At 46.7% G+C, this 24,407-nt stretch overlaps 3 protein-coding genes across 10 annotated transcripts; 1 reads left to right on the plus strand and 2 right to left on the minus strand.

Annotated features, from left to right (window-relative positions):
- Positions 1–178: 178 nt before the first annotated feature.
- pnp4a (purine nucleoside phosphorylase 4a) lies at positions 179–12,453 on the minus strand. 2 transcript variants are annotated; one of them, XM_040203990.2, is made up of 9 exons: positions 12,354–12,453; positions 4,848–5,105; positions 4,430–4,503; positions 2,946–3,109; positions 2,572–2,675; positions 1,495–1,670; positions 1,106–1,296; positions 846–925; positions 179–554 (listed from the first exon to the last, which is right to left on the minus strand). In XM_040203990.2, the coding sequence occupies exons 4-9, from the start codon at positions 3,016–3,018 to the stop codon at positions 396–398; spliced, it is 783 nt and encodes a 260-aa protein (XP_040059924.1). In that variant the 5' UTR covers positions 3,019–3,109; positions 4,430–4,503; positions 4,848–5,105; positions 12,354–12,453; the 3' UTR covers positions 179–395. The 2 variants fall into 2 exon arrangements, with proteins under 2 accessions (XP_040059924.1, XP_040059923.1); XM_040203989.2 differs by having other exon boundaries at positions 4,254–4,503; positions 12,354–12,442.
- On the plus strand, positions 11,667–16,456 carry trib3 (tribbles pseudokinase 3). The gene is made up of 4 exons (XM_040203987.2): positions 11,667–12,340; positions 14,033–14,311; positions 14,528–14,820; positions 14,957–16,456. The coding sequence occupies exons 2-4, from the start codon at positions 14,033–14,035 to the stop codon at positions 15,438–15,440; spliced, it is 1,056 nt and encodes a 351-aa protein (XP_040059921.2). The 5' UTR covers positions 11,667–12,340; the 3' UTR covers positions 15,441–16,456.
- atrip (ATR interacting protein) lies at positions 16,064–23,297 on the minus strand. Of its 7 annotated transcripts, none has more exons than XM_040203981.2 (18): positions 22,907–23,297; positions 22,037–22,371; positions 21,490–21,572; positions 21,226–21,396; positions 21,030–21,142; positions 20,713–20,858; positions 20,521–20,619; positions 20,210–20,315; positions 19,834–19,980; positions 19,320–19,548; positions 19,160–19,213; positions 18,900–19,081; positions 18,246–18,382; positions 18,054–18,145; positions 17,768–17,854; positions 17,608–17,686; positions 17,288–17,509; positions 16,064–17,201 (listed from the first exon to the last, which is right to left on the minus strand). In XM_040203981.2, exons 2-18 carry the CDS (start codon positions 22,368–22,370, stop codon positions 17,128–17,130), a joined length of 2,355 nt encoding a protein of 784 aa, XP_040059915.2. In that variant the 5' UTR covers position 22,371; positions 22,907–23,297; the 3' UTR covers positions 16,064–17,127. The 7 variants fall into 7 exon arrangements, with proteins under 7 accessions (XP_040059915.2, XP_077948909.1, XP_040059917.2 ...); XM_078092783.1 differs by having other exon boundaries at positions 19,834–19,977; positions 20,521–20,616; positions 22,907–23,173; XM_040203983.2 differs by having other exon boundaries at positions 20,521–20,616; positions 22,907–23,173.
- Positions 23,298–24,407: the final 1,110 nt, after the last annotated feature.

Here is a 24,407-nt window from a genome sequence, read left to right on the forward strand (position 1 = left end):
CATCTTCAAATAAGAAACCTTTTATTCGTAAAGTTTGTTGACCTTTTTCTGGAGGAAGAAGCCATTCAAAAGCCCTCAAATCGATTGGTTGCTTAATAATGAAAAACTACATTCATTGGCCTTTTTTTAGTGATATTTAACAAATGTTTTCTATGAGACAACACAAAAAAAATGATCATTTTTACATTGTCATATATTTTTTATTCAGATAAATACAAATCAGATAAAAAAGGTGACCATTACATTAATCTGTAGGATCAATATCCAATATTAACACTCAAATTTACCCAGATGGGGGAAATATTTGGGTTCCAAAAAATAACGACTAAATAAGCAAAGAAAATGTTGTAAAAAATAAATCAATCAATAAATCAATCAATGCACAGTGTGTGTTTTCAGAACTTTGTTCCAGCGTCGTTGGGGCCGTTGTTATTGATATCCATCTTTCCGATCAGCTCGGTCACTAACTGCTGCACAGTCACAGAACGCAGCCGGCTGACTTCCAGGACGCCCTCGTGGTTCACGCTGTCCGAGTCCTCGTAGGTCTTCACCACCTGACAAGGATCAATCAATTGATGCAGCACTCAATGAATCAACCAATAAATAACACGGTCTGAGACCTCGTAGCTCTTACCCACCTGACACCGATCAAACAAGCAATCAATCAAACAAAAACACTCCTTATTTCAAATATGTTTGAAAGATAATCAATAAAATTATTGGTTAATCAATGAATCAATCAAGTAGCAGCTGGTGGACTTATTAATCATGTTGATTGGTGACTTTCGGCAGTTTTGTCGCTGGTCACAATTGATCGAAACGTCGACGTATTGATCGGTGTTTACCTTGTTTGTGATCAGAGAGAGTCCGAACACTCTCAGGCCGCAGTGGGTTGCCACGACGACCTCCGGAGCCGTACTCATACCTGTAAACACGCAATACTACTGTTAGTATGTTAGTACTGTCACCACCACTGAGAGGGTAATACCGTGAGATATGTTGCCAAATCATCGCTGTTGTTCATTGTGTTTGCCTGGTGTCTCTGTGTGAATGTGCGTGTGTGTGTGTGTGTGTGTGTGTGTGTGTGTGTGTGTGCGTGTCTCACCGACAGCGTCTACGCCGAGTCGATGCAGCAGTCTGGCCTCAGCGATGGATTCAAAGTTGGGCCCCCCCACCATGGCGTACACGCCCTCTCGCATCAGGCCGGTAATCTCCAGCTGCTTGCCGATCTCCGTTGCTAAGCAACGCAGCTCTTTGTCGTAGCAATTTGACATGGCCGGAAAACGAGGCCCGAACCTTTAAACGACAAATTAACAAAAACCGAAACAAAACTCTCAATTACGCCGAACGAGAACACAAAAAAAACACAACGATATGAGGAAAACTACTGCATGACAAACAAATAAACAACGCAGCTTTGTCACAAGCACATGAAACAAAGAACAACACAAGGTAATTTGTGTTTATTTATATATATATATACAGGTATGTTACTTGTCATCGTTCGGTCCGATCAGCGGGTTCAGACCGACGAATCCGGGGAAGTTGATGTGGTCTTTGATGATCATGATGTCACCGGGCTGGAGGCCGTCGGCCAATGAGCCGGCAGCGTTCGTCACGATCAGAGTCTTCACCCCCAACAGCTTGAAGACTCGCACTGGAAACGTCGTCTGAGGAGGAGACAGCGGGACGGGGGGGGGGGACAGGGGGACGGAACTCTCGTCATCAACTTTGTAATCATTTGTCACTGAGGTTTGTTACCATGGAGACGGTGGTACGTCATGTGAAACAGGGCGTCAGACTACTTTGCTCTCTTTAAGTTGAATGTCTCAGGCAGCAGTAACCATGACACAAATTGTACCTGTGCGAGGCAACTAGAGGACAGACCGGTCCAGCATGTGTGTCATGAGACACACACCAGAGACACACACCAGAGACACACACACTAGAGCCTGTTTCTTACAGCCTTTATGAACACGTGAGTTCGATCACATGCAGCCTTTAGGCAGTTCAATGCTGCTATTGTTTCCCTTCAGGTCACACACACACACAGCGATGAGGTTCAGCGTCACTGGAGGGGTTTAATTGGCTCACGTGCAGTGTGTGTTTATTGGTCTGTTTGTATGAATGAATGATGAATGAATCATGTGAGTCGGTTGAAAATAGTGCCTTCATGTGGATTCTTGCGGTCTGCAGTGGCAGAAAAGCTCCATCGACGTTGCCGTCGTTACTCTGAGTCTTGCATCAGAGCTTCATTATTACCACGTGTGGGCCACTTTGTGGCCTATTGTACTCTCAATTTACCACAGTTTGATAAATTAACATCATGCTGACTTGAAGAAGTCATGAAACTAGCGATGTAGAGCAGAATAACGTACGTTTACAATGTTCAATCCAACAGGGAACCTCAATGCAGCTTTAAGAAAAGTTTGACTCCACCCGGCAGAACCGAAGGAATCTGAATAGAGATGTTCCCTCCTTCTTCCTGTTACATGAGAGTGACATGAGTGCATGAGTAGAATGTTGTACTACCCCTTCAACGTTGGTGTGTGTGAGTGTGCGTGTGAGTACCTTGCTGAGTGTGTGTCCTTCATACATGTGGAAGCGACCCTGCATGCATACACACATCTTCCCCTTCAGCACCCCAAAAACCAGCCGACCTGCATGACCCTGCACTGCCACACACACACACACACACACACACACACACACACACACACACACACACACACACACACGGGTGGGATTAAGGTGAGAGAAAAAGTGATGCTAATTGAGGCACAAAGACGACTTAACAAAGATTTCGTTTCATATATAACTTCAATAAGTGTAGAATGCATTTGATGAAATATGTGGACAACAGCTTTTCACTCTCAGGTTGTCAGTCTGTTAAGAAGTATAATTCACTATTGATGTTGTGAAGTACTTATACTGTATATTAGTACCTGTGCTCTGTGGGAAGCCCGGTACGTCAGAATAAGCGAAGGATTCCTGACACCCGAGGGTGTCGGCGAGCATCCCCAGTCCCGACCCGCAGATGATCGCCACCTCGGGGCGGTGCCGGGTGTGAGTCCTCAGCCAATCGGCCGCCGTCTGGTACTCGTCATGGCTGCAGACGGGGGGAGAAGAGGGGACACGGGACGTCAGACGTTCCCCCGTGGACGGACTACAGAGAAGCATCTCCGATGCCTGCGCCCGTGTTCTCACGCTGCTGACTCGTGCAGACGACATTAAACAACCAGGTTCAAAGGGGTACTTTATAAATAGATAAATAGAATGAATATACGGGGGATAGAAATGATACGCCAAATGATCACGTCACTTTTTGAATATGGCTGCCGTGAGGAATTGTGGGACAGAATGATCTCCTTTCCTTTGGTAAAGGAAGCTCCAGTAGTTCTTATGCTAAAGGGGCTAAGTAAGGAAGCATTGAAGCTCCTTTACTCGGCATTTAGAGAATTTGAACGGCTCCTAAATACTTCCGGGTCATTTGACTCGGTTAGGAACCTTTCTAAGCAAACAGGACTATTTGAACGCAGCTAATGTGAAATTGGAATTTTGAATATTTACAGTAATTTACAGTAATGTGCTGATGCTGCCGTGTTTACACGCGACACAATAAAGAAGACGTGAAGCGTCGGGCTACTATGAAAGAAAATGTGCATAAAAACAGTTGATATTTGTGTTTGCTCTTCTTAAGGAACAGTTTAGATAATAATCCCTGCCTGCTGAGAAGATTGGCACCAATCTCACATCTCATGGACTCAAATATTACCTGGTGGCTCTGTTGTCAACAAGAAGTTATGTTGCCGATTGCAATCGTCTGAATCTTCCTCTGTGCGTTAAAGTAGCTGACGCGAGCACAGACGCCATATGGCAATTTAGAGGAAAAAATCTAATGAATTAAATTTTGTTATTACATAATAATACAGTTTTGTGTTTTTCTAAATACTGGATTTTAGACAAAGCTTCAGTTATCGTACCGTAGGCTAAAGTTTTAGTAGAATGTTGTTCTTTTGAATGCGTCACACCGTGATTAGAACAAGTGTTGTCAGCACAATTTGTGTAAACTTGAGGTCAAAAGTTCTGTACTTATTACAATGAATTAAGTTGTAGTAGTTTTCTCCCACTTTACGTGTTTCATAACAACGACGCTTTAAGATTAAATCTGACCGGTAATTAACGGATTAAGAAGGCAGAATTTCTTTTATTCTTTTATCTTTTATCTACTTTCACGGGACGAGTTTTCTCACCTGACGGGTTCTTTGCTCTGCATCCTGGTCGCTGACGATCAATGCAAAGCAGATGTGTGTGTTTCTGTTTCTGAGCGCGCGTGTGTGTGTGTGTGTGTGTGTGTGTGTGTGTGTGTCGCAGTGCGACGGAAGGACAGACGGTCAGAGTGCAGCGGGCCCGTCAGCGGCCAGCTTACTTATTCACCGCGCACCGCCTCCTGATTGGTCGACAGCCCGCTCGTTCATCAGCTGCAGCCAATCAACGCTCCGCCTTGTGGAAAACGAACAAATACAGCCGTGAATTCAGAAGCAGTATTAAGTAATTAAAATGATTATACATTATGGAGTATTAACAGATATTAGTCCGCACAACGAGCACATTTACTTTTGGTCCTTTATGATTTGAATATACTTATTTCTAAATACTTGTGAGCACGACTGCTAACTAACTAAATTAATCTGTACCTCCAGCTGAAAAATCATTAATTAACTGGTTACATTGTCTATATGTATCAGGGTGCAAGGACACGCACACGCACACGCGCACACACACACACACACACACACACACACACACACACACACACACACACACACACACACACACACACACACCTGCCCTTTGCATGGCTCGAGCGCCACGTTCATCCGCTTCGCATCGGGTCATAAACGGAGCTCTTCCGACCGGGTCCAACGGTTCCCCGGATGAGAGGCTTTATCGGCCCGTTGGGTGAAGTTATCGGGAGACTCTGCAACCTTGTTAATGAAGCATCGACACGTCGCTGCAGCCGTTGTGACGTCGACAACCGTAATCAACCACAATGTGACCAGAAGCTCTGCCGCGTCGGCGGGAATGTGAGACGCAGGGACCGTCTGCAAAAACATATTGCAAAAATATTCAACAGCTTCACTTTTAGGAACGTTAGCAGAACAAAAATCATTGTAGACATAAGTGAGCTTATTATTGTGGTACTACAGCAGTTATTGTTTTTAATATATTATAATATGCTTTTGATTTTTGGAACCTCTCTCGCACAAAAGCCCCAGTGATTATTTGTACCTCAACCGTGAAGTTTAGAATGAAGACGTTTTGTTGAAATACTTCAATACTAGCTGTCAAATACTGTCAAATACAACTACTAGTAGTATCACTGCAACTGATATTACTACTCTCACTACTATAACAGAAAGTAATAACTAATATTTATACTGCTATTAAAACTACACTACTAATAATTTTACTACAAATGACTAATAGTATTACTACAGCTGGTATTACTACTAGACGTCTCATGACCGGTTACGCCTCACGTGATCCGCTGCTAAGGAGCCTCACGTGGGTCCGATGGAGGAGGACGGGCAGGAAGTGAGTCTCCATCAAGTCCCCGTGTGAAGTCTCAAATTCACTCAACTACGAAATGCAAAAATTATTAAATTTTTTTAAAAAGAGGTCACAAGGGGATTTTTTTTCTTGTGAAAAGTCCTTCTGTTGTATTTTAGTTTAACCTGATCCACTCTGTGTGTGTGTGTGTGTGTGTGTGTGTGTGTGTGTGTGTGTGTGTGTGTGTGTGTAACAGGCGCCACGTGGAAGCTGGTTAGCAGGTTAATGAGCAGAACACAGCTGCTGGTTAAAGACACACTTACATACAACGCATCTGGTATTTCCCTTCATTAAAAATACAGTTTTTGTACATAGAAACTTGTTGTGTGACTATTTCCCAAACATGTAGAAAAAAGTTAATTGTTAAAGTGATCGCTGTCATGAATCCAGCTCCTTCTAAAGGCCGCTGCATCCAAAGCGTGCTCTAATGTGTTGGACGACAGACAAACATTTTGTGTCAGTGGACTTTCTCTTTTTTTGTCACATGTCGAATGCGATTTAAATGAACCCAAGCATAGCTGGCATTCCGGCCGCTGCGTGTCTGGATGAAAGTCGTGTCTGTTGTTGTACTCGGGGACTCGGCCATGAGGTTTTCTGTCCGAAGTGTCTCTACAAACAAAGTGAGTGAGTAGAACCCTGAATGTGCAACACACTCAGAAAAGAAGGAAAACCGAGCGAGACAACGGCTGGAGTGCGACAAGATGATGTGTAACACATCATTGAACACCATTAGTGATATAGTATTATAGTCCATAATAGTATTGAACCGCCTGAACTGTCTGAACTAAAGCCTCTCTGGATTTGTTCTGCTTCACTCCATCGAGGTAAAACTTTCCACACATACTCTCCACAACCTTTGACCTCGATGAGTCCTCACAGCGGTCGCCCTTTATCCTACAGAACTTTGTCCAAATAGACAAAGTCGTTGCAGAGCTGTTACACTTTTTAACGTGGGAATGTCATTTTCATGTCAGGCTTAAGGCGTTAAAGCGGGAGACACTGTTAGGTCCAGAATCTCCTCTGGTGGAGTTTGTCTCCCTCTGGTGGCAGAAAGCTGCTCCTCACACACACACACACACACACACTAAAATGTCTTGGATCCCAAAGTTTTCCTGCAGTCCTGAAAAATTATAAACTCAACATTTTCACACAAGAGTTTATTCTAGAAGATCTCAGAGTGGTTCAATATAAATATGTTTAGTGTGAAGAAAGCTGATCTCAGTCAGCGTGACGAGGATTTTATCCCCGAACGAGTCTCTTAATCCATAATTCCTCCTCCTTTAGTTGTACGGATGTCACCACCTGACACAAATCGTTCCGAGGAGGTTGTGTTTCATTTACGTAATTGATGATTGGCGGTGATGTCACAATAGCACACAGTAGTTACAGGCGCAGATGAATCTATCTCAGTGTTCACTGTTAATTGAATAAAAAATGATGCACCAGTAAAAAAAATTTTTTTTTAAAAGATTTCTGGTTTGAGTTTTCTTCGTTGCAGGCGTGTCAGAATCTTCAATGTGCGTGTGAGTTTGTGTGGCTGCGTGCGTGTGTGTTTGTGGACGTGAAGAAGGCTGCCGCTGTTAATGCAACTGTTATGGATGTGACATCATGGCAGTACGAGGTCAACACACACACACACACACACACACACACGTCAACAGTCTGCAACTCTTCTGCAATCAGAGGCTGACTTCATCTTTAACCAGTCTCAGAGTGTGTGTCTGTGTGTGTGTGTGAGTGAGTGTCTGTATTGGCGTGTGTTGGTCAGCATTGCGTGTTGATTGCACCTCGTTACGGCAGAAAGCCGCCGGATGGCGATGGAGGATGTGTGTGTGTGTGCGTCTGTGTGTGTTTGTTTGTTTTGTTTGTTTCAGTCGAAGATGGTTGTTTGTGTGTGTGTGTGTGTGTGTGTGTGTGTGTGTGTGTGTATCGGGTATTGCCTCAAGTTGCATTTGATAGTTGCACAGGAGAGCAATGAAACCAGGGCCACGTACGCGCGCACACACACACACACACACACACACACACACACACACACACACACACACACACACTCGAGATTTAAAATAAGTATTAATATTTGATGTTTCTTCTATATTTACTTTATTTAGGGTTTTACAAACCGCCCTCGTCTTGTTACTAAAAACTAAACTTTTTTCTCATCATGAAAATGCATAATTTACTGTATTTGATGTATTCAGCCTGGTATCGATCTTCTTGTGTATTAAACTGAATCAAAACTTCTCCAGCTGGTTGACTGTCGAGACGTCTCCTCAGTGACGACGTTCAAGTCACGTTGAGAAACTCTTTAAAAGCACAAAACCACCAGAAACATCAACAAAAGCCACAAAATGCAGAAACAAAATAGTCCTTAAGTGCTCAAAACGTCGGAAAGATAATCAATAACTATCGAAACAAAGAGCTTCCCAATGCCGGAAATACAACAAAAGTATACAATATATATACGGCTTGTGTTAAAAACAGAATTCAATCAAACACATTAAATGCTCCAAAAGATCCTCAGCAGCTTCCTTTACACGGGATTGTTATCTTATCAGTATCAATGCTTCTATCAGTGATGTATACAAGTGTAACATGTAGGATAATATAACAAATCCCAGCGCTTTCTTTAGAAGAAACAGCGAGGAGGTCAAAGGTCAGACTCTCCATCTCTCTCAAAACCGCGCACACACACACACACACACACACACACACACACACACACACACACACACACACACACACACACACACACACACACACACACACACACACACACACACACACACACACACACAGTCATGTCACAGTGGATGGAGTCGTCATGCCAACAGCAGACATTACCGCTGGTTTCATCACAGAGACAATCCCAGGCCGGCCTCACTGTATGTGTGTGTGTTTATAGAGATGTACACACACACACACACACACACACACACACACACACACACACACATGTACACACACACACACACACACACACACACACACTATTTAGTATTCTTTTTATCTCAGTTTTGCATCATCCCTGGTGACCTCTGTGTGTGTGTGTGTGTGTGTGTGTGTGTGTGTGTGTGTGATGGAACATTACGCAGGAGTCTGAAATGATGAAGCTCAAAACAGATCAAGTCATATTTATTTATATAAACAAACAAAACCCCTTTTTGTATTTGCATTTTTTGTATTTGCATTTTTGTATTTGTGTAAAATAGCATCAAATAGAAGTTCACTCAAAGAACCTCAAAACTGTTGAAAAGAACTGGAGTAATTCCACTTTTGCTTGAATATCCAAAGCCAACGTGTCGAGAACCGATAAAAACTGCTTTATTATTATGAAATGTGTCTAAATAATCGAGAATAAAGAACTGAAGTTTTGCTGACGGCTTTCTAATGAAAGTTGAGAGCAGCATCGGCGAAAAAGAAAAACAAGGTTCTCAAGTCCTTCAACACATCAGTAATATTGTTATTATATAACCTGCGGTTCTTTTAGTGAATCCACGTGTGTCTCTAAGAACGTCTCTCACAGGTGAGACCGAGTGTCCCACGTGGCAGGAAGACGTTCGTCTCGCAGTGATCTTCACTCAAAGCATCAACACGCTGCAGGGAATCGACTTGTTGAATCACCCCGAAGCTTAAACGGCCCCTAAAGCTCCCACTGCGCCACACAGTCAAGATGCCCCGAGGCAAACGCACACACACACACACACACACAGAGAGAGAGACCACCAGAGCAGATGGCAGGTCCACACACAGGAAGTGGATTTAAAGCTGTAACACACACACACACACACACACACACCAGCTGAGTCGGGTGGCACCTCAGCAGTACAGGTGACAAACCTGTGAAAGACAACATGCGTGTCTCTGAGAGAGAGAGTGTGTGTGTGTGTGTGTGTGTGTGTGTGGTGGGCCGTAGTTGAGTCAGACACTTGGCCTCTGATTTCATCACGTCGGTTATGAAAGAGACAGTAAAGTTTAACACGGGCGCGCGCACACACACACACACACACACACACACACTGTTCATCGTCCTCTGTTTCTTCAATATTTCATCATGTGGCGTAAAAACACACTAAGCATGTGTAGATAACCTGCTGTGTGTGTGTGTCTGTGTGTGCGCGTGTGTAACCAGGTCAGTTCGGCTCTCTACCTGTCGATTGGAATCTGTCCAATCACAGCTGACTACACATGCGCGCGCGCGCACACACACACACACACACACACACACACACACAAACACACGCACACAAATCTGCATGATGAAGATGACTTCATTTCCTGCAGAGCAGCAGGTGTGCGTCTGTGCTTCCTGCTGGAGATTAATGTCTCACATGTCTCACGTGTCCATACGTCCATGTGAAGACTCTAAACACAGACATGACTGCACAGTAACGTACACACACACTGTGTGTACGTTCTGTAATCATATGTAGGTTACATTGTCGTTTTAATCTGGGAAGTGTGGTACTTTTTTTTACTCCACTGCCTCCATGTGAAGACATGAGTTAGTTCACAGATTCATGTCCACAATACAGAATGTAATTCACAAAATAAACATCAGTCGGCCTTCAGCTTTCGCACACGCTTCGTCACCGGTCTGACATTTTAAACTATAATGACACTATTATGTCACATGCTGGTTTGTAGCACGCCGGCTATCTTTAGCGTGTTAGCAGAGGAGGCATCCGCGTCATTACATCACATGTTTAGCTGACGCTTTTATCCAAAGCGACTTACAATAAGTGCATTTCAACCACAGGGATACAAACTCAGAAACAAGAAAGTGCAATTTCATCAAATGGAATTCATCACATTTCCGACATCGCAGCTAAGCGCCGTTCTGTATCACTTCGTATTACATCTACTCACGAGGTGTCGCTGGGATATTCGAGTCGGCATCAGAGCGGCGGACACGAGGTCGCTCACCTGTGCGTGAAGGTGTGAGACGGGGAAGCCGGTTCAGGGAAAGGCTAATCGTGTCACACGTGTCCGAATGTGGAACAAACTCAAACGAACAGGTGAGGCGAGCAGCTGCTGAGCCGCGTGCACACAGATTAGGGTCAAAGGTCAGCAGCTGGCCGCGGGTCACCTGTTTAGGTTTTACCTGCAAGTATGTGGCTGTTCCATTATGATACCGCTGCTGGATTATATTAATGAGATCAGATTAATCATTCAGAAGAAGAAGATTAATAATTATTATTTTTATTCAATACTGTTTTAATATCTTTTCTTCAGCGGTGATTTTTAGTCTAATCAAGGGTTCAGGGTAATAAAAGGAAAATCATTTATTTTTCCGAGGCACTGCATCAAACTTTTAATCTTTACACCAGTGTATCATTTAAAATGTATGATGCAATAATGTTCCATATATCCATAAAACAGGCATCTGTTGTTTTGAATTAAATCTCTGACTGTTGCAGCTGCTGACATCATCGCCCGGCTGTCACCATGATATTTTAAATATATATCCCACACCGCCGTTCAGGCGGCTGATAACATAACTGTTTTAAACAACGTGCTAATGGAATAATACTTGACGGTAAAATAATTCACTCTCAGAAAGTTTTGGTGGCAAAAAAACGTCACGCAAAGTTCTTCTCTCAGGCCCAGAATGTAGAAGCTGTGACTCAGGATGAAGGAACGTGTCGTCATATAAATCCATAAATATCCCTCGTTCAGTCTAAATGAAGTATATCTTCCTTGTTAATTGACATTTTTTTTAAGTTAACAAATAAACAATATATAAATGATGCAATAGTACAATCTTCAGAAAAGTGAATAAAATTAGCTCGACATTTACAAACACTCATCCTAAACGCATAATACAATAATAATCTATTCTAAAAAAGAAAAGTCGAGTTCTTATGTAAATAGTACTTTTGTTTAAAACTACTTTGAACTGCAACAACCTCATTTCTACACGTAGTTCTTTTTTGAATAGCAGTACTTCCTCCGCCTTAAAGTCAACAGAAAGTCACGTAATGAAACCGCGCGCGTCGGTTTTCTGACGAATGATCGGCTCAGGATTGCACCATCTAAGCTCCGCCCCCCGCGGGATGAATCCACGTAACCAGACCAACGAACCAAACGCACCCGGAGCCGGTCCGAGTCCTCAGTGCGCCGGAAGGTTCTGGAGACCAGCCGAGCCGAGCCGAGCCGAGCCGAACCGAGCGGGACCGTGGGGGGTCGGACCGGATCCAAAGCCCAGCAGCACGCGGGGGGTTTCTGCTCTAAACTCCGCAGGGACGAGGGGCTCGAGGGGGCTCGGGGGGGTTCGGGGGGACTCGGCTTTGTTCGCTTCGGCTCCGGATGCAGATTTGAAAGAAGAAGAAAAATGGTTTCGTTTTTAGTTTTAAAAACAACAACAACAACAACAACAAGCAGCTGCTGTTCGGTTCCTTTAATTCACCCGGTTTCCTCGATCACTTCGATCTCATTCCGACCGAAGAAGAATCCGAACTAACAGCTGACTGACGACACGTTGCGCAACCGAGACAACAATAACACAACGAGACAAAGACGTCACGCCCGGACTCCACAGCTCCCAGTATCACCGCCGCGGGTCCCAGTCCGACCTCCACCTCGTGTCTGCAACAACTTCTGGTCCACGGAAAGCAGTCGGATCTCCTCCACGCCAGCTGCACTGGGTTCCTACCCGGTCTACTGGTTCCTACCCGGTCTACTGGTTCCCCGTTGACCCGCAGTCCGAACCGGACCGGTTCTGAAGGTAAGAAACTGACCTGAGATCAGCGGGGGAAGATGCCCTCAGATCCTCCACCAAGAACACGCTAAACTGATTACATCAGAATCCAAAAGTCGTTCACGCAAGCAGAATAAAAGCATGTGCGTTGAATTCATTTGCAGTTTTACTGAAGCTTCAGTGAGTAAAACGTTGTGTTGCACCGGTTGACCCACTTTAACGATCCAATGTGTTTTTTTGTGGTTTCATCTGCACCAATACTTGTATTTTCTAAGTTCTAAGTAAAACAGTAGCTCACAAGCATTTACTTTGAAAACGTGGTACTCCTCATTAGGAGGCGGGAAGCAGATAAAGTACAAATACCTGCGCACAGTACTTTGATTAATCATTCTACAGCGGGAGCAGCACAGAGAATTAAACTCAGAACTTTTAGACTTTGTTGTCCGGTGAACGTGTGATGTCCCGGCTTGATGCTTTTAAATTGACCGAGAGAGAGAAAAAGCTTTTATGAATACAAAACAAACAATAAGTAAACTGGGGAATAAAAGATATTCAGATTCAAGGATTGGGAGCCTTAAAAAAAAAGAAGCGAAGATGATTTATGATAATTTGTCAGTGATCGATGTCATCAGGGAACAAAGCAGGCAGACAAAATGTAGTGAACAATAACTTTATAGAGCAAAATAAGATTAAATTGCAAAAGTTATTATGAAAGTGAAAAAAACACATCAATAAGCTAAAAGTAAGATAATTACAATGATAATAGATGAGCAGGTTCAGTTTATTCTTGAAACAATTATTCAAACATTGGAAACCAAATTGTATTTTTTTTGTACTGTCTGAGAAAACCAGACATAAAAAAACTTAGTTTTTTCATTATTTTTCCCTCCAAACTTTGCTGAGATGAAACTGTCAATTAAACAGAAAATAAGTTATTGGCTGATTGATCAACACTGAAAAGGTGCAGTTAAGTTTTATGACGCAGATCTGAGATCAGGCGTGTGTGTTGCGGTTGATCATCCACTGAAGTCAGTTTTATTTTTTAGTTTGGTCACAAATTTCTTTATTTTGATTAATTCAAAAAGTTCTACAAAGGATGCCCATGGAAAGAAAAACCCAAATCCTCACTCGAACATCTGGTAGAGCGTCAGTAGACTCCCAGTAAAGCGCAGTAGAACCTAGGGAGTTAGTTTTTTCTTTAAGTCTTAATAGCGATTGTCAATCTGCATCATAAGAGATGACACATCAAACAGCACAGATTCACTCCGTGTGCGTCAGGGGGATGATGTTGCCGTGACAACACTGTGACTCAGGGTTTGGGAGTGAAAGCAGCATTAGCCAACAGCAGGTTGCCACACGGCGTCGCCACGGCGACCACAGGCTCTGAAAAACTTTATTGAACAACACAAACTGTGTGTGTGTGTGTTGACTGTATTTAAAGCCTGTTGAAACCATAAACTGTTGTGCTCTGATGCAACGATCTGAAAGCCGAGGCGTCCGTCAGCTTACAGGAAGTTGCATCATGGAGCCTATAGACACGTTAGCGTGAGCAGCAGGGCGGCGCGGTGAGACGTGATGCTAATGCGACGCTTCTCGCTGTATGTGAGAGTACAGAGTGGAGCATTCAGCGGCTGGAGACTCCGATACGTCAAGTAACCGTGAAAATAAAGCTTCAAGTTGCAGCCAACCTGATGAGGTCACTTGTGTCGTCCTTCACAGATGAGCGCGGGCACGACGGCGGCGGCCCGCTCCCAGCTGCGCCTGAAGAGGCTACTGGACGAGCCCCGGGACATCGTGAAATGTAAAGTAGCCCGTCTGGATCCGAGCCTTCCCCCCACCGGCCTATCGGACTGCCTCAGGCCCAGGAGCCCCGCCCCCAAATCCAGCCCGAGCCAATCTCCATCCAGGGTCGGATCGTACTTCCTGTTTGAGCGCTGCGAGGGGGAGAAGAGTTACAGGGCCGAGCACGCGCAGACAAAGCAGCAGTACACCTGCCAGGTGAGTTCAAGTGTTTGAAGTGCACAACGCCGCCAAGAGTTCGGACAATACTACAGATATACTATAAGAATATTACCAATACTGCTAAAACTTTACCCATAATCCTAAGAAAAATACTGCGGTTGTTGGAAATACCACTTATACTTCGATTACCAGTCGTAATACTTCTCTAGATACCCTTCTTGCCATCTTACCCTAATGTTACCATGGTTACAGGTGCTTCCTCTACGCGGTTACCAAGAGCGCTTGGCCGCCTACGCCCGCATAGGTCACCATGACAACGTCTGCGGCCTGCTGGACGTGGTGATCGGCCAGGACAGCGTGTACGTCTTCCTGCCCGGTCACTACGGCGACATGCACGCCTACGTCCGAAGCAGGAAGCGCCTCGGCGAGGAGGAGGCGGGGCTTCTGTTCGCTCAGATGCTGGACGCGGTCATGCACTGCCATCGCCACGGCGTCGTCCTCAGAGACCTGAAGCTCCGCAGGTTCGTCTTCACCGACGAATACAGGCGAGTACTCTGATACTACTAGAAATACTATCAAGACCGTTAACACTACTAGTATTAATACTACTTCTGACACCAGTACTAATGACGCTACTGAGGTCACTGCTGACGCTTTGTGGTCCCTCCCTCCCTCCTGCAGGACGCGCCTCGCTCTGCTCGGCCTCGACGACTGCGTTGTCCTGCGCGGCGACGACTCGCTGACGGACAGACACGGCTGCCCCGCCTACGTCAGCCCGGAGCTGCTGACCAACGGGAGCGGGCCCTACTCGGGCCGCGCCGCCGACGTCTGGAGCCTGGGCGTGTCCCTGTACACCATGCTGATCGGACGGTACCCGTTCCAGGACACGCAGCCCGCCGCGCTGTTCGCCAAGATCCGCCGCGGCGCCTTCGGCGTGCCCGAGTGGCTGTCGCCCCGGGCCAAGTGCCTGATCGGCTGCATGCTCAGGAAGTCGCCCGCCGAGAGGCTGGCGGCGTCGGAGCTGCTGATGCACCCGTGGCTGAGCGGCCGCCCCCGCACGCCGCACCACGCCGCGAGGAGGACGCACCCCAGCGCGCAAAAAACGCCGCAGCGCAGAACGGAGGACGTCGACCAGGTGGTGCCCACGTGGACCGAAAAACACTAACGCGCACAGCGTTGTGTCTCTATGCTTGCGAGGACGCGGGTGGATGTTTTCCATCCCTGTAGCCGCTCACTGAACTCGATTCTAAATTTAAGTTTGAGCCTGAAACGTGTCGCCATGGTTACTAAAACAATGACTAATAACACTTGACATTTACTCTCATCACCGAGACCCTAAGTGACGAAATGTCAACATGCAATACTGTTGACTGGAAAAGACTTTCTAGTCTGAAGAAATTAAAACCCAAATCGCTTTATTTTTGCTCACAAAAATAAAAGTGTTTTATACTATTTTTTCAAATCCAGTAAAGTTTAAGAAACCGGGCTTTGGAGAAAAATATTTTTGCTAGAGATATGTTGAGTAAATTGACACAGGACTGACCAAAGAAAACAACTGACCGACATTAAGACTCGTCCCCACAACCCGAGAAAAACCCGAATGTCCTCGCAAAGATAGACATACAAGATCACACACACACACACACACACCAAAGTCTGATCCTGGACTACTTGACCGGACCACCGGGTGCCTTCCTCTCAACCAACTGGTAAAGTGGAGACTTTCCCAGTTCAACCACAGAATACGAACACCAGATCATTTCGGATTAAAGACTCAACACAGCGTCGTTACAAAGGAACACAGCGGCTTTATTGCAGTGATCACGCCTCCTGGAATCATATTTAAAATAGTACTTGCTGTTTGTGTTCTTGAGACATGAAATCCTATTTTAACTGCAGAATTAGTATTATTATTAACTTTCAATTTGTGATCAGAAAAATGATGAAATCTGTCTTTCAGGGCAACATTGTAATTAAATCTAATCTTAAAGGAACATGTTTTGAATCATGATAAGAAAAGTTTTAACCTTGAGTGAACTAGACTTTAATAATTCCCAACACTTGTGTTTCTTTTGAGCCAAAACCACAGAACTGCAGACAGCCAATAGGACGCCTCCGTATGAACGCGCTCCTCAGACCTCAGTTACAGCTGGAGAATAAATAAAAAGGTGTTTCACAAAATGTTCTGGTCCCGAACCGTTCTTCATATATTATATAGTCTTTCGAGCCTTCGTCCCCAAACAGGAAACTCGCAGTCAGTGTAAAGTTTGTCTGGATCTTTCAAGTGATTAAAAGTGTCGTCGTCCCGTATCTCTGTGGAAACACCTGTGGAGCCTCCGAACAAAAAGGTTGAAAAGAACTGAGACTTGGAGAATCTCTCTCGAAATGTAAAAAACACAACAAAACAAAAAACTGGAAGACGGCAGTTCAGGTAGAATGAGCACAACATTCTCTTCTAGAAGTGAGATCATTTAGGAACAGAAACAAAGTCTCACTGCACAGAAACATCATCATCTTTTTCTAAAGTTTAGATACGTGAGTTTAAAGGTTTGGCGCTCCTCTGTTCAGCAGAGACTGGAGGAGGAAAACAAACTTGCAAAACCTCAACGTTGACCTCAGCAGTTTCTCTCACCTCCACATTTATTGTTAAGTCGCAGCAGAATGAATCCTGGGAAATCGTCACTTCAGTCGCACCTCTGACTTTCCGCTCATCCTCTCGCTCTCTCTCTCCACCATCAACTTCAGTATTTTCGCTCCGTCGCCATTCTCAGCCCGAAACATCCGACCGGGTATAAATGTCCCGCCCGTTTTTTTGCTCGCCGGTCGCAGGCGCGTTCCGTGGCAGCAGCCAATCAGGAGCCAGCATCCGTGTCCATGTCGTCGGTGTCGTCGCCCTCCGAGCGGCAGATCTCCTCCAGCGCCAGCTCTGACGGACGGGAAAAACACACGAGTGTGTTCACTTTCCTGCGTGTACGTGTGCATGCGTGTACGTGTGCATGTGCGTGTCCGTACCTTCGCTCTCGCTCAGCTCGGGGATCTTCCTCAGGGTGTCTCGCACGGCGGGGATCACCTGGTCGTACATGTGCAGCAGCGGCCTGCAGGTCTCGGAGAAGCGGCCGTGGTGCAGCAGCAGCCAGTGCAGAAGCAGCAGACACTCCCTGAGCAGAGAGGCCGCCGGGCCGCGCCACCACGGCAGCGAGGGGGCGGGGCAATCCTGCGAGGGCGGGGCCGGGCCTGAAGCGTGAAAAAAAAAAAGAAGCAGCTGACTGTTAATCGTCGCCTCCAGAGGACACGCGTGTGACAAAGCGTTTTTACAGCCTTTTAAAACTGACCTGTGGAGTCCGTCGGCTCCAGAGAACCACGGAGGTCCAACCACTGACGATGGAAGACGATCACCACCGTCTGAACCAGCTGAGGGGGAACCAGGTGAGGTGAGAGCCTCGCGTCGGACGGTGCAACAAAGTTTAGTGTCACCCTAGAAACAGGTTTTACCTCGGTGTAACACGGACAGCTGCTCTGCTGGCCGGTGCTCCAGCGCTCGGCTCTCTGAGTCATCAGTCTGCTCAGCAAACGCACCACCTGAGAGTGGGAGGAGTTTACGGTTCAGACCAAAGCATATGGGATCTGCACAGGTTCCCAATGAGAAATTCAGCATGATGTTAAAGGGACTCGAGCTGTGGAAATGCACAAGTAAAGCATCAGACTGACATCCCACCTCCACACTTCAATCCACGCTGATTGTTGCCTCAGCCTACTACACTCAGGTGTGTGTTTTTACCTGCAGGTCCAGCAGAATCCAGTCTGTGTGTGTCGCCCGCTTGTCTGGTCTGGTTCTGATGAACTGGAACAACTTGAGGAAAATACAGGGGTCTAAAAAAAGGAAACAACACAGCGAGCGGAGGTTCATTTTAAATCACGCAGACCTGAAACCCGACCAACGGAGGGAGAATCGCACTCTCCGAAAACTCACCGTGCTGCGAGCAGAGCTGCTGAGCCAGCGTGCCGTGGTCGGACGCGGACCTGAGGACAGACACACACCCCGAGGCGGTCTGCAACCGGCAGTCCGCCGACAGACACACGCACAGCACCTGCAACACACACTGCAACCTGAGAGAGAAACGCAGCGTCACCCGATGGAACTCCCTCGTTAACCTTTAAAAAGGATCCATTCATCATTTTGGTCGTGTCTCTTCTCTGCTACGTCACCATGGTGACCGTGGATCCCTGCAGGTACTTTACAGGCTGCTGCAGCACCAGCCGAGCCGCTCCTCCAGCAGCATTCATTTCAGGGGATTGTTGCATTGTGTGTGTGTGTGTGTGTGTTTCATGAGACCTTCAGCGCTTCACTCGCAAATTACAGACAAACTCAAACATTCTCCTTTGGTTGGTGGCAGTTAGAAATGTGACTTCATCATCGCACGTGTACACGTTGTAAAGTCAGCTGAGGCTTATTAGTAATTTTTGATTTTGGCTTAAACAGCACTTGATTTAAACCAACTGGCATCTTTTAAAACAGTCTGTCAGGTTGTCCTCAGTGTCTCAACCGCCATCATGCCGAGTACTAAATGAAAGCAAAAGCACGACCTAGTGACCTTTGACCTCCTGGCTTCTGTTGCCCGTCTACCTGTCGGCATGCGTGTGCGGCGTCCTCTCGATGAGGACGCACAGAGTCTTCATGGCGTTGAGGACAAGCTCCTCATTCTGTGAACCGACAGCGTCACCAAGCCCCCCCTCACACAGCCGCAGCACCGACTGCAGCAAGGCATTCTGGGAGGTCAGACCCACGCCTGCAGCAGAGTGTTCGGTCTAAGAGACGAGGGAGGGGGAAATGAAATATACAAAAGTCCAAAGTGGCCGCGGGTCCATCAGTGTTTCTTTTTGTACCTTTACATGTGGCGTTCTGCTCTGGTTCTCCTTCGTTAACACAGCTTCCACCACCTGGGAGGAAGAAACAAAAGTCAACATGGAACCACTGATGATGATGTGGACACGACGAGCTAAAAAAGGTCTCTACATCGGGGTGAAAGCCGGATGTTTTCGTCACCTCGTCACTGTGGGCCACCAGCAGGTAGAGGAGCCTCAGAGCAGCCAAACCAACGTCCTCCACACTGAAACCAGTCAAACCGGCCTCATCCGCCCCCCCCGGGCCGACGGCGCGGCCCGCCGGGAGCGAGCCGCCGGCGGAGACGGACCGGAGGGAGTCCAGAGCCTGACAGAGTCGAGTCAGGTGGAGCTCCAACAGCGGGAGGAAGAGGACAGCCCCGGGACACGACCTTCACAAACACGGGAAAATGAATCACGATGATACTTTTTTAAGATTGTTGTTGTGAATGTTATCGGCCCCAAATAAAACACACTTAAACACCGTTATCTGTGGTGCTTTGGACAGTATTTTAAATATGGTGACGGGCCTGACATTTTGTAGCTGTACCACATGGCCTCCAGGTGATTAGCCATGTGGTCATTATCAGCGCTGCAGCTACACACGGTGGCCACAAGAGGGCGCACACAGCGCACACAGCGGTTCAGTGGTCACCGGCCGGAGCGTCTCAGCCTACCTTTTGTCTCTGTCGGCGGCCGGCCGGTTCTGACTCAGCATGCCGAGTCCGGTCACAGCCAGACTCTGGACGGGACTCGGAGCCGCTCTGGGAGCTCCACCTCCAGCCCCGCCCACATCAGGGTGGAGCAGAAAACCTGCAGACCTGCTGAAGTCACAGCATTCAACACGCAACAAAACATTAGTTATGACCGCCTCTGATGAGAGTTCAGTTCCTTTATGCTTGTGCTGTAACAGGAACCAGCAGTGCTACAACGAGCACCGTCGGTCCTGCTGCTCAAGTTGTGTTATTCGTTTTTTCTAAAGAGTTTTGGTGGATCCTGTGCACAGTGACCTGACCTCAACCCGCTACAGTGCTGTATTACACAGACGTTCACCTGGATGTCAGGTGGACGTCGGTCAGGCTCATGGAGAGCAGGTGAGACAGGCCGAGGCTGCTGGGGGACAAAGGCTGCTGAAGCACCAGACACAGCAGGACGCCACCTGGATGACAAGGCACACACAAACATTTCCCATAATGCAGCTGGATACTGCCTTTATTGGACCCTTCCTGTCTGGTAAATAAGTCGGAAACACATTAAAATGCGTGTTTAAAAGGCGCGTAGGCCCTGTCAGGTGGATATAATAATTTAACTATGTTTGCAGGTTATTTATTGTAAACTCTCATGAAGCGGCCCTGCAGACTGACCTCGGTGCTGCAGGTGAGCCGGTCTGACGGACAGGAAGGGGTCCGGCCGAGACACTTCCTGTCTGTCCCCGGATCGGCCGCTGGACCCGCCTCTCTCTGCTACGCCACGGACACACAAAAAACACACGCGCGTGCGTGTCAGTCAACATCTGGCTTCACAGCCACTGGGGCCGCCGGCACCGGGTGACCCACCGTCTCTCCGCGTCTTCACCGGCGTCGTCCTGGAAGGGACGTGAGCTGCAAACGCCTCCTTGGTGATGAAGCCATTTCCCGTCGGAGAGGACGAGCTGCTGCCGCTCCCATGATGCAGCTGGGCGAGAGAGCTGAGCACTTTAGGGCTGAGGAGAGAGAGTGTGTCAAATCACAATATTGGTTAATTACAGGAATAAAATATAAACAACCCAGTAATTCATCTGACTGGTAGATGTCGTGCATCCCGAAAAGTCTAGTTTAGTTTACTGAAGGTCACGTATTTAAATGAATTATAAAAACTGTCGTTGAGGTCCGACCTGTGTCTGGGCAGCGGAGAGGCCATCTTGGATTTGTCTGAACTGTGCAGCTTGGTCTTCATCACGTTGATCTCTGCTTCTTTAAACTGCAGCTCGGACTGCAAAGACTGAACCTGAGCGCACACAACAACATGTAACGATTGTGTTCTCCTGGGAATGATGCACGCGTGTGTTTGTGTGTCTGTGAGCGCCTCGCCTTCCTGTTGAGCTCCGTCTCCCTATCGCTCTGCTCTCTCTGCCTCTGGGTCTCCAGCTGGATCTGGTTCTGCCGCTGCGTCTCCTTCTCCTGTTGAGCTCCTTTCAGAGAGTCCCTCAGGACCCGGATCTCCCCGTTCTTCAACAAGATCTCCTCCTCCACCTCCTTCAGCTAATGGCGATACAATCATAGTCATAGTGTGTTCTCAGCCGCTATGAGGGACTCGCTATGCGTGATGTTTGAAAAAAAAGCGGCGAGTCTCGCCTTCCTCTTCAGCTCGGCGTGCTGAGCCTCCAGCACTCCGGGGGATTCTTCTCGGTCCGCCCCGAACCGCTGTGGCCTACGAACTGAACATGTGGAAGAGCTATGATTAGTTCATATATATATGAGGCTACATCTTATTCCTTTGTTCAGATCCTGTCTGTATTTTCTCCGCATTGACAAGATTCACGATTTTCATTCACGGGGAAACATTTTCACCTTTAGGCGCAGTGGTGTCGGGCGCTGTTGAGGTGTGGATCTTCACCTGTTCATGTGACTTATTTACACTTCGCACTGCTGCAACAGAGTTGTTACTCCAGCTACGCTCTAATATTAGTTTCTGCCTTTGTGAAGACGCTCTCGTCATGTTCTTACTGTATTTCTATTGGCAGAAACTAAACTTCATTGGTGTGATTCCATCCTTTCCATTCTGCTTTTTAAAGAGGTTGAAAATAAATCCTCCCAGAGGACACAATGATGTCATTAGCAGCTGTTTCAGATCCTCTCGATCACACACTCTTCTATTGTAAATGCGATGAAGACGTCTCACCGAGGGGCTCCCTGCTCGGCATCCCAGCATTCCCTCTGTCGCTGCCGCCGAACCCGTACGCGCTCTCGTTGCCCGCGGCTCGGCTCACAGATCCGCTCTGGCCCGCCGCCCCGGGCCAGTTGGACCCGCGCGCCGGCCCCGCCGGTCTGGGTCCCGGTTTCCCCCCAATCCCGGCGCCGGCTGCCGCGGTGGCGGCCTGCGAGGCGATGATGTCGATCTCGTCCAAGTCCTCCTGGGTGAATTCGTCGTCGTCTCCAAATGGGTCGTCGAAGGCGAGCGCCGTCACGGCGTCCTGGTTCAGGCCCCGGTGCCGCTTGGTGGGGGGGCAGTTCATGCTGGGGGAGAGGAAAGAGGCAGAGATGTAAACCAGCTACAAACGACCCACTTGTTGGTCCAACATCAGGGAATATACAGTAGTGCTCTGATCAGGTCAGTTGTTTGTCTACTCAATCAGATGCTTGATCAATATGGTTCTAGGGGTCAATATCCCTGGAGACCTTTATAAGTACAACTTGTATCAGTTGTATTAGTCTCAGGATTTTGAAAATGTGCCATGAACTAATCCTCACATGTTATCACTCCTCTCTGCTTACACACGTGTTCGACTCAAAAACTTTAAGAACAATTGTCTCGTCCATCATCGGCAGGTTTCAGGTCTCCGGAAGCTGATTTAACAGAAATGACCTGAAACCAGTGGCTTGCTGCCCTGGATGGAGAGTTTAAAATAGTTTAATTCAGCTAACGTGCCGTCCCGTCGGGGGAAACGGACTGGCGGTTTCTCGCTGAACGCAAGCTTCTAAACGTAACGTAACACCGGCTCCTCGTTAACCGGCTGATGGGTGTTTAGTTCCATTTGGTTATCGGTGTTACCTTGTTTCCCGGTGGCGCTTCTGTTAGCATTTAGCTAAAAAGACAACTAGGGGTACATCCGATTAGAGGTTGCTCTGCTAAGCTAATACAGCTCACTGCGTCACAGCCCTATTTAACTGGTTAAAACAGTAGATGGGTTCCTAAAAACCGGTGCGACAGCACTAAATTAACGATGTAAAAAGATAAAGAGTGGCCTTATGCCGAACAACACGGGAGCTCGGGCTAAAAGTTCCGCCAGCTCCGGTGCACACTGACAATCTGGCCAATCACAGCACGGCTCTGACAGTGCGACCAATCAGAATGCTGCTCCGACAGACCGACCAATCACAGGCATGAAGGTGACTGAGCGTGGCCTGGTTGCTGTATAGGTCCCTATTCAAGACAAACGGTACCAAACGCGCATAGGAAAGACATGTTTGCGTGTGAGCATTTATAAGAAAAATAACATATGTATATAAACATATAATAATACATACACACTCATATATATAACTAGATTTATACAAACGTATATTTCATATGTAATTTATATATTCACGTTTACGGTACCAGTCAGGTTGGACAAACCTTGGACAGTCAGTCCAAGGTTTGGAGTGAGATGTGTCCAAACCTTTCACTGATAATGTATATTATATGTATATATTTAAATAGTACACATCCAATTATTCAACGTAATGTGTATAATCTGTGTAATAAAATGAAAGAGTAGTGCAGTTAAGGGACGTGCAGATTTTAACAAGGAATATGCAAATGTTCACAGTTTAAAGTAAAGTAACCCAACTGGTTATTCATATAAAGCCCACTATATATTGTGTAAGAACACAGACTGTGTTTTTTCTTAAGGTTATGTGTGAGGCTATTTCTCAGCTTCTAATCTCCGTTTGCCATCTCACAGTGATGATAAAACTGTGGTACTATGGCCACAACGCACCATTCAATGGCTGGATATTGTGAATGAATTGTTCCCTCAGAACATTCGCCATGAACATGCAGAGTTTTTATCCCACGTTATTCTAAAGGCTGATGGATGCTGTCATGAATCACTGTACGCACACTACCCACATATAGCTTCACATAAGCTTCTTGTGGCTTCACAGCAACAGCAAGTGTGCTTTTCCATTTTTAGACACAGACAGGTCTGTGTGTCGCAGCTGAGGCTCTTGTGAGTGCGTGAGTGTAACACTGACAAATGCTCACTCTCTCTCTCTCCCCCTCTCGCCCGCTCTCTTTCCGCCTCCGTAGTTCAGTGAGGGAAATGGCAAAGCTCAGCGACAGGCATGCACCCATCATCATCATCACCATCATCATCCTCATCTTCAGCAAGACACTCACACACACACACACACGATCATCACGAACATCTGCAGCATCACGCAGGTCTCCTCTGCACAAATTCAGCTCTGCGGGTCTTCAAAATATAATTCATAGAATAAGCGAGAATAAGTGACACACACTCACACACACTCACACACCGTTATATTTGGCAGGGGGTTGCCATAAC

The sequence above is a fragment of the Gasterosteus aculeatus genome, chromosome 17 (assembly GCF_964276395.1).
Source record: "Gasterosteus aculeatus chromosome 17, fGasAcu3.hap1.1, whole genome shotgun sequence".
NCBI classification, from domain to species: domain Eukaryota; kingdom Metazoa; phylum Chordata; class Actinopteri; order Perciformes; family Gasterosteidae; genus Gasterosteus; species Gasterosteus aculeatus.

Excerpts from the sequence above, each read along its gene's own strand:
- atrip (XM_040203981.2), bottom strand. The coding sequence starts at position 22,370 with ATGAACTGCCCCCCCACCAAGCGGCACCGGGGCCTGAACCAGGACGCC. Across the intron at positions 21,397-21,489 it reads ACGCCGAGCTGAAGAGGAAG|CTGAAGGAGGTGGAGGAGGA; the intron begins GCGAGACTCGCC and ends TATCGCCATTAG. Across the intron at positions 18,146-18,245 it reads GCAGCTCTGCTCGCAGCACG|ACCCCTGTATTTTCCTCAAG; the intron begins GTGAGTTTTCGG and ends TCCTTTTTTTAG.
- trib3 (XM_040203987.2), top strand. The coding sequence starts at position 14,033 with ATGAGCGCGGGCACGACGGCGGCGGCCCGCTCCCAGCTGCGCCTGAAG. Across the intron at positions 14,312-14,527 it reads AGCAGCAGTACACCTGCCAG|GTGCTTCCTCTACGCGGTTA; the intron begins GTGAGTTCAAGT and ends CCATGGTTACAG. Across the intron at positions 14,821-14,956 it reads GTCTTCACCGACGAATACAG|GACGCGCCTCGCTCTGCTCG; the intron begins GCGAGTACTCTG and ends TCCCTCCTGCAG.
- pnp4a (XM_040203989.2), bottom strand. The coding sequence starts at position 4,276 with ATGCAGAGCAAAGAACCCGTCAG. Across the intron at positions 2,676-2,945 it reads GGGCTTCCCACAGAGCACAG|TGCAGGGTCATGCAGGTCGG; the intron begins GTACTAATATAC and ends TGTGTGTGGCAG. Across the intron at positions 926-1,105 it reads ACTCGGCGTAGACGCTGTCG|GTATGAGTACGGCTCCGGAG; the intron begins GTGAGACACGCA and ends GCGTGTTTACAG.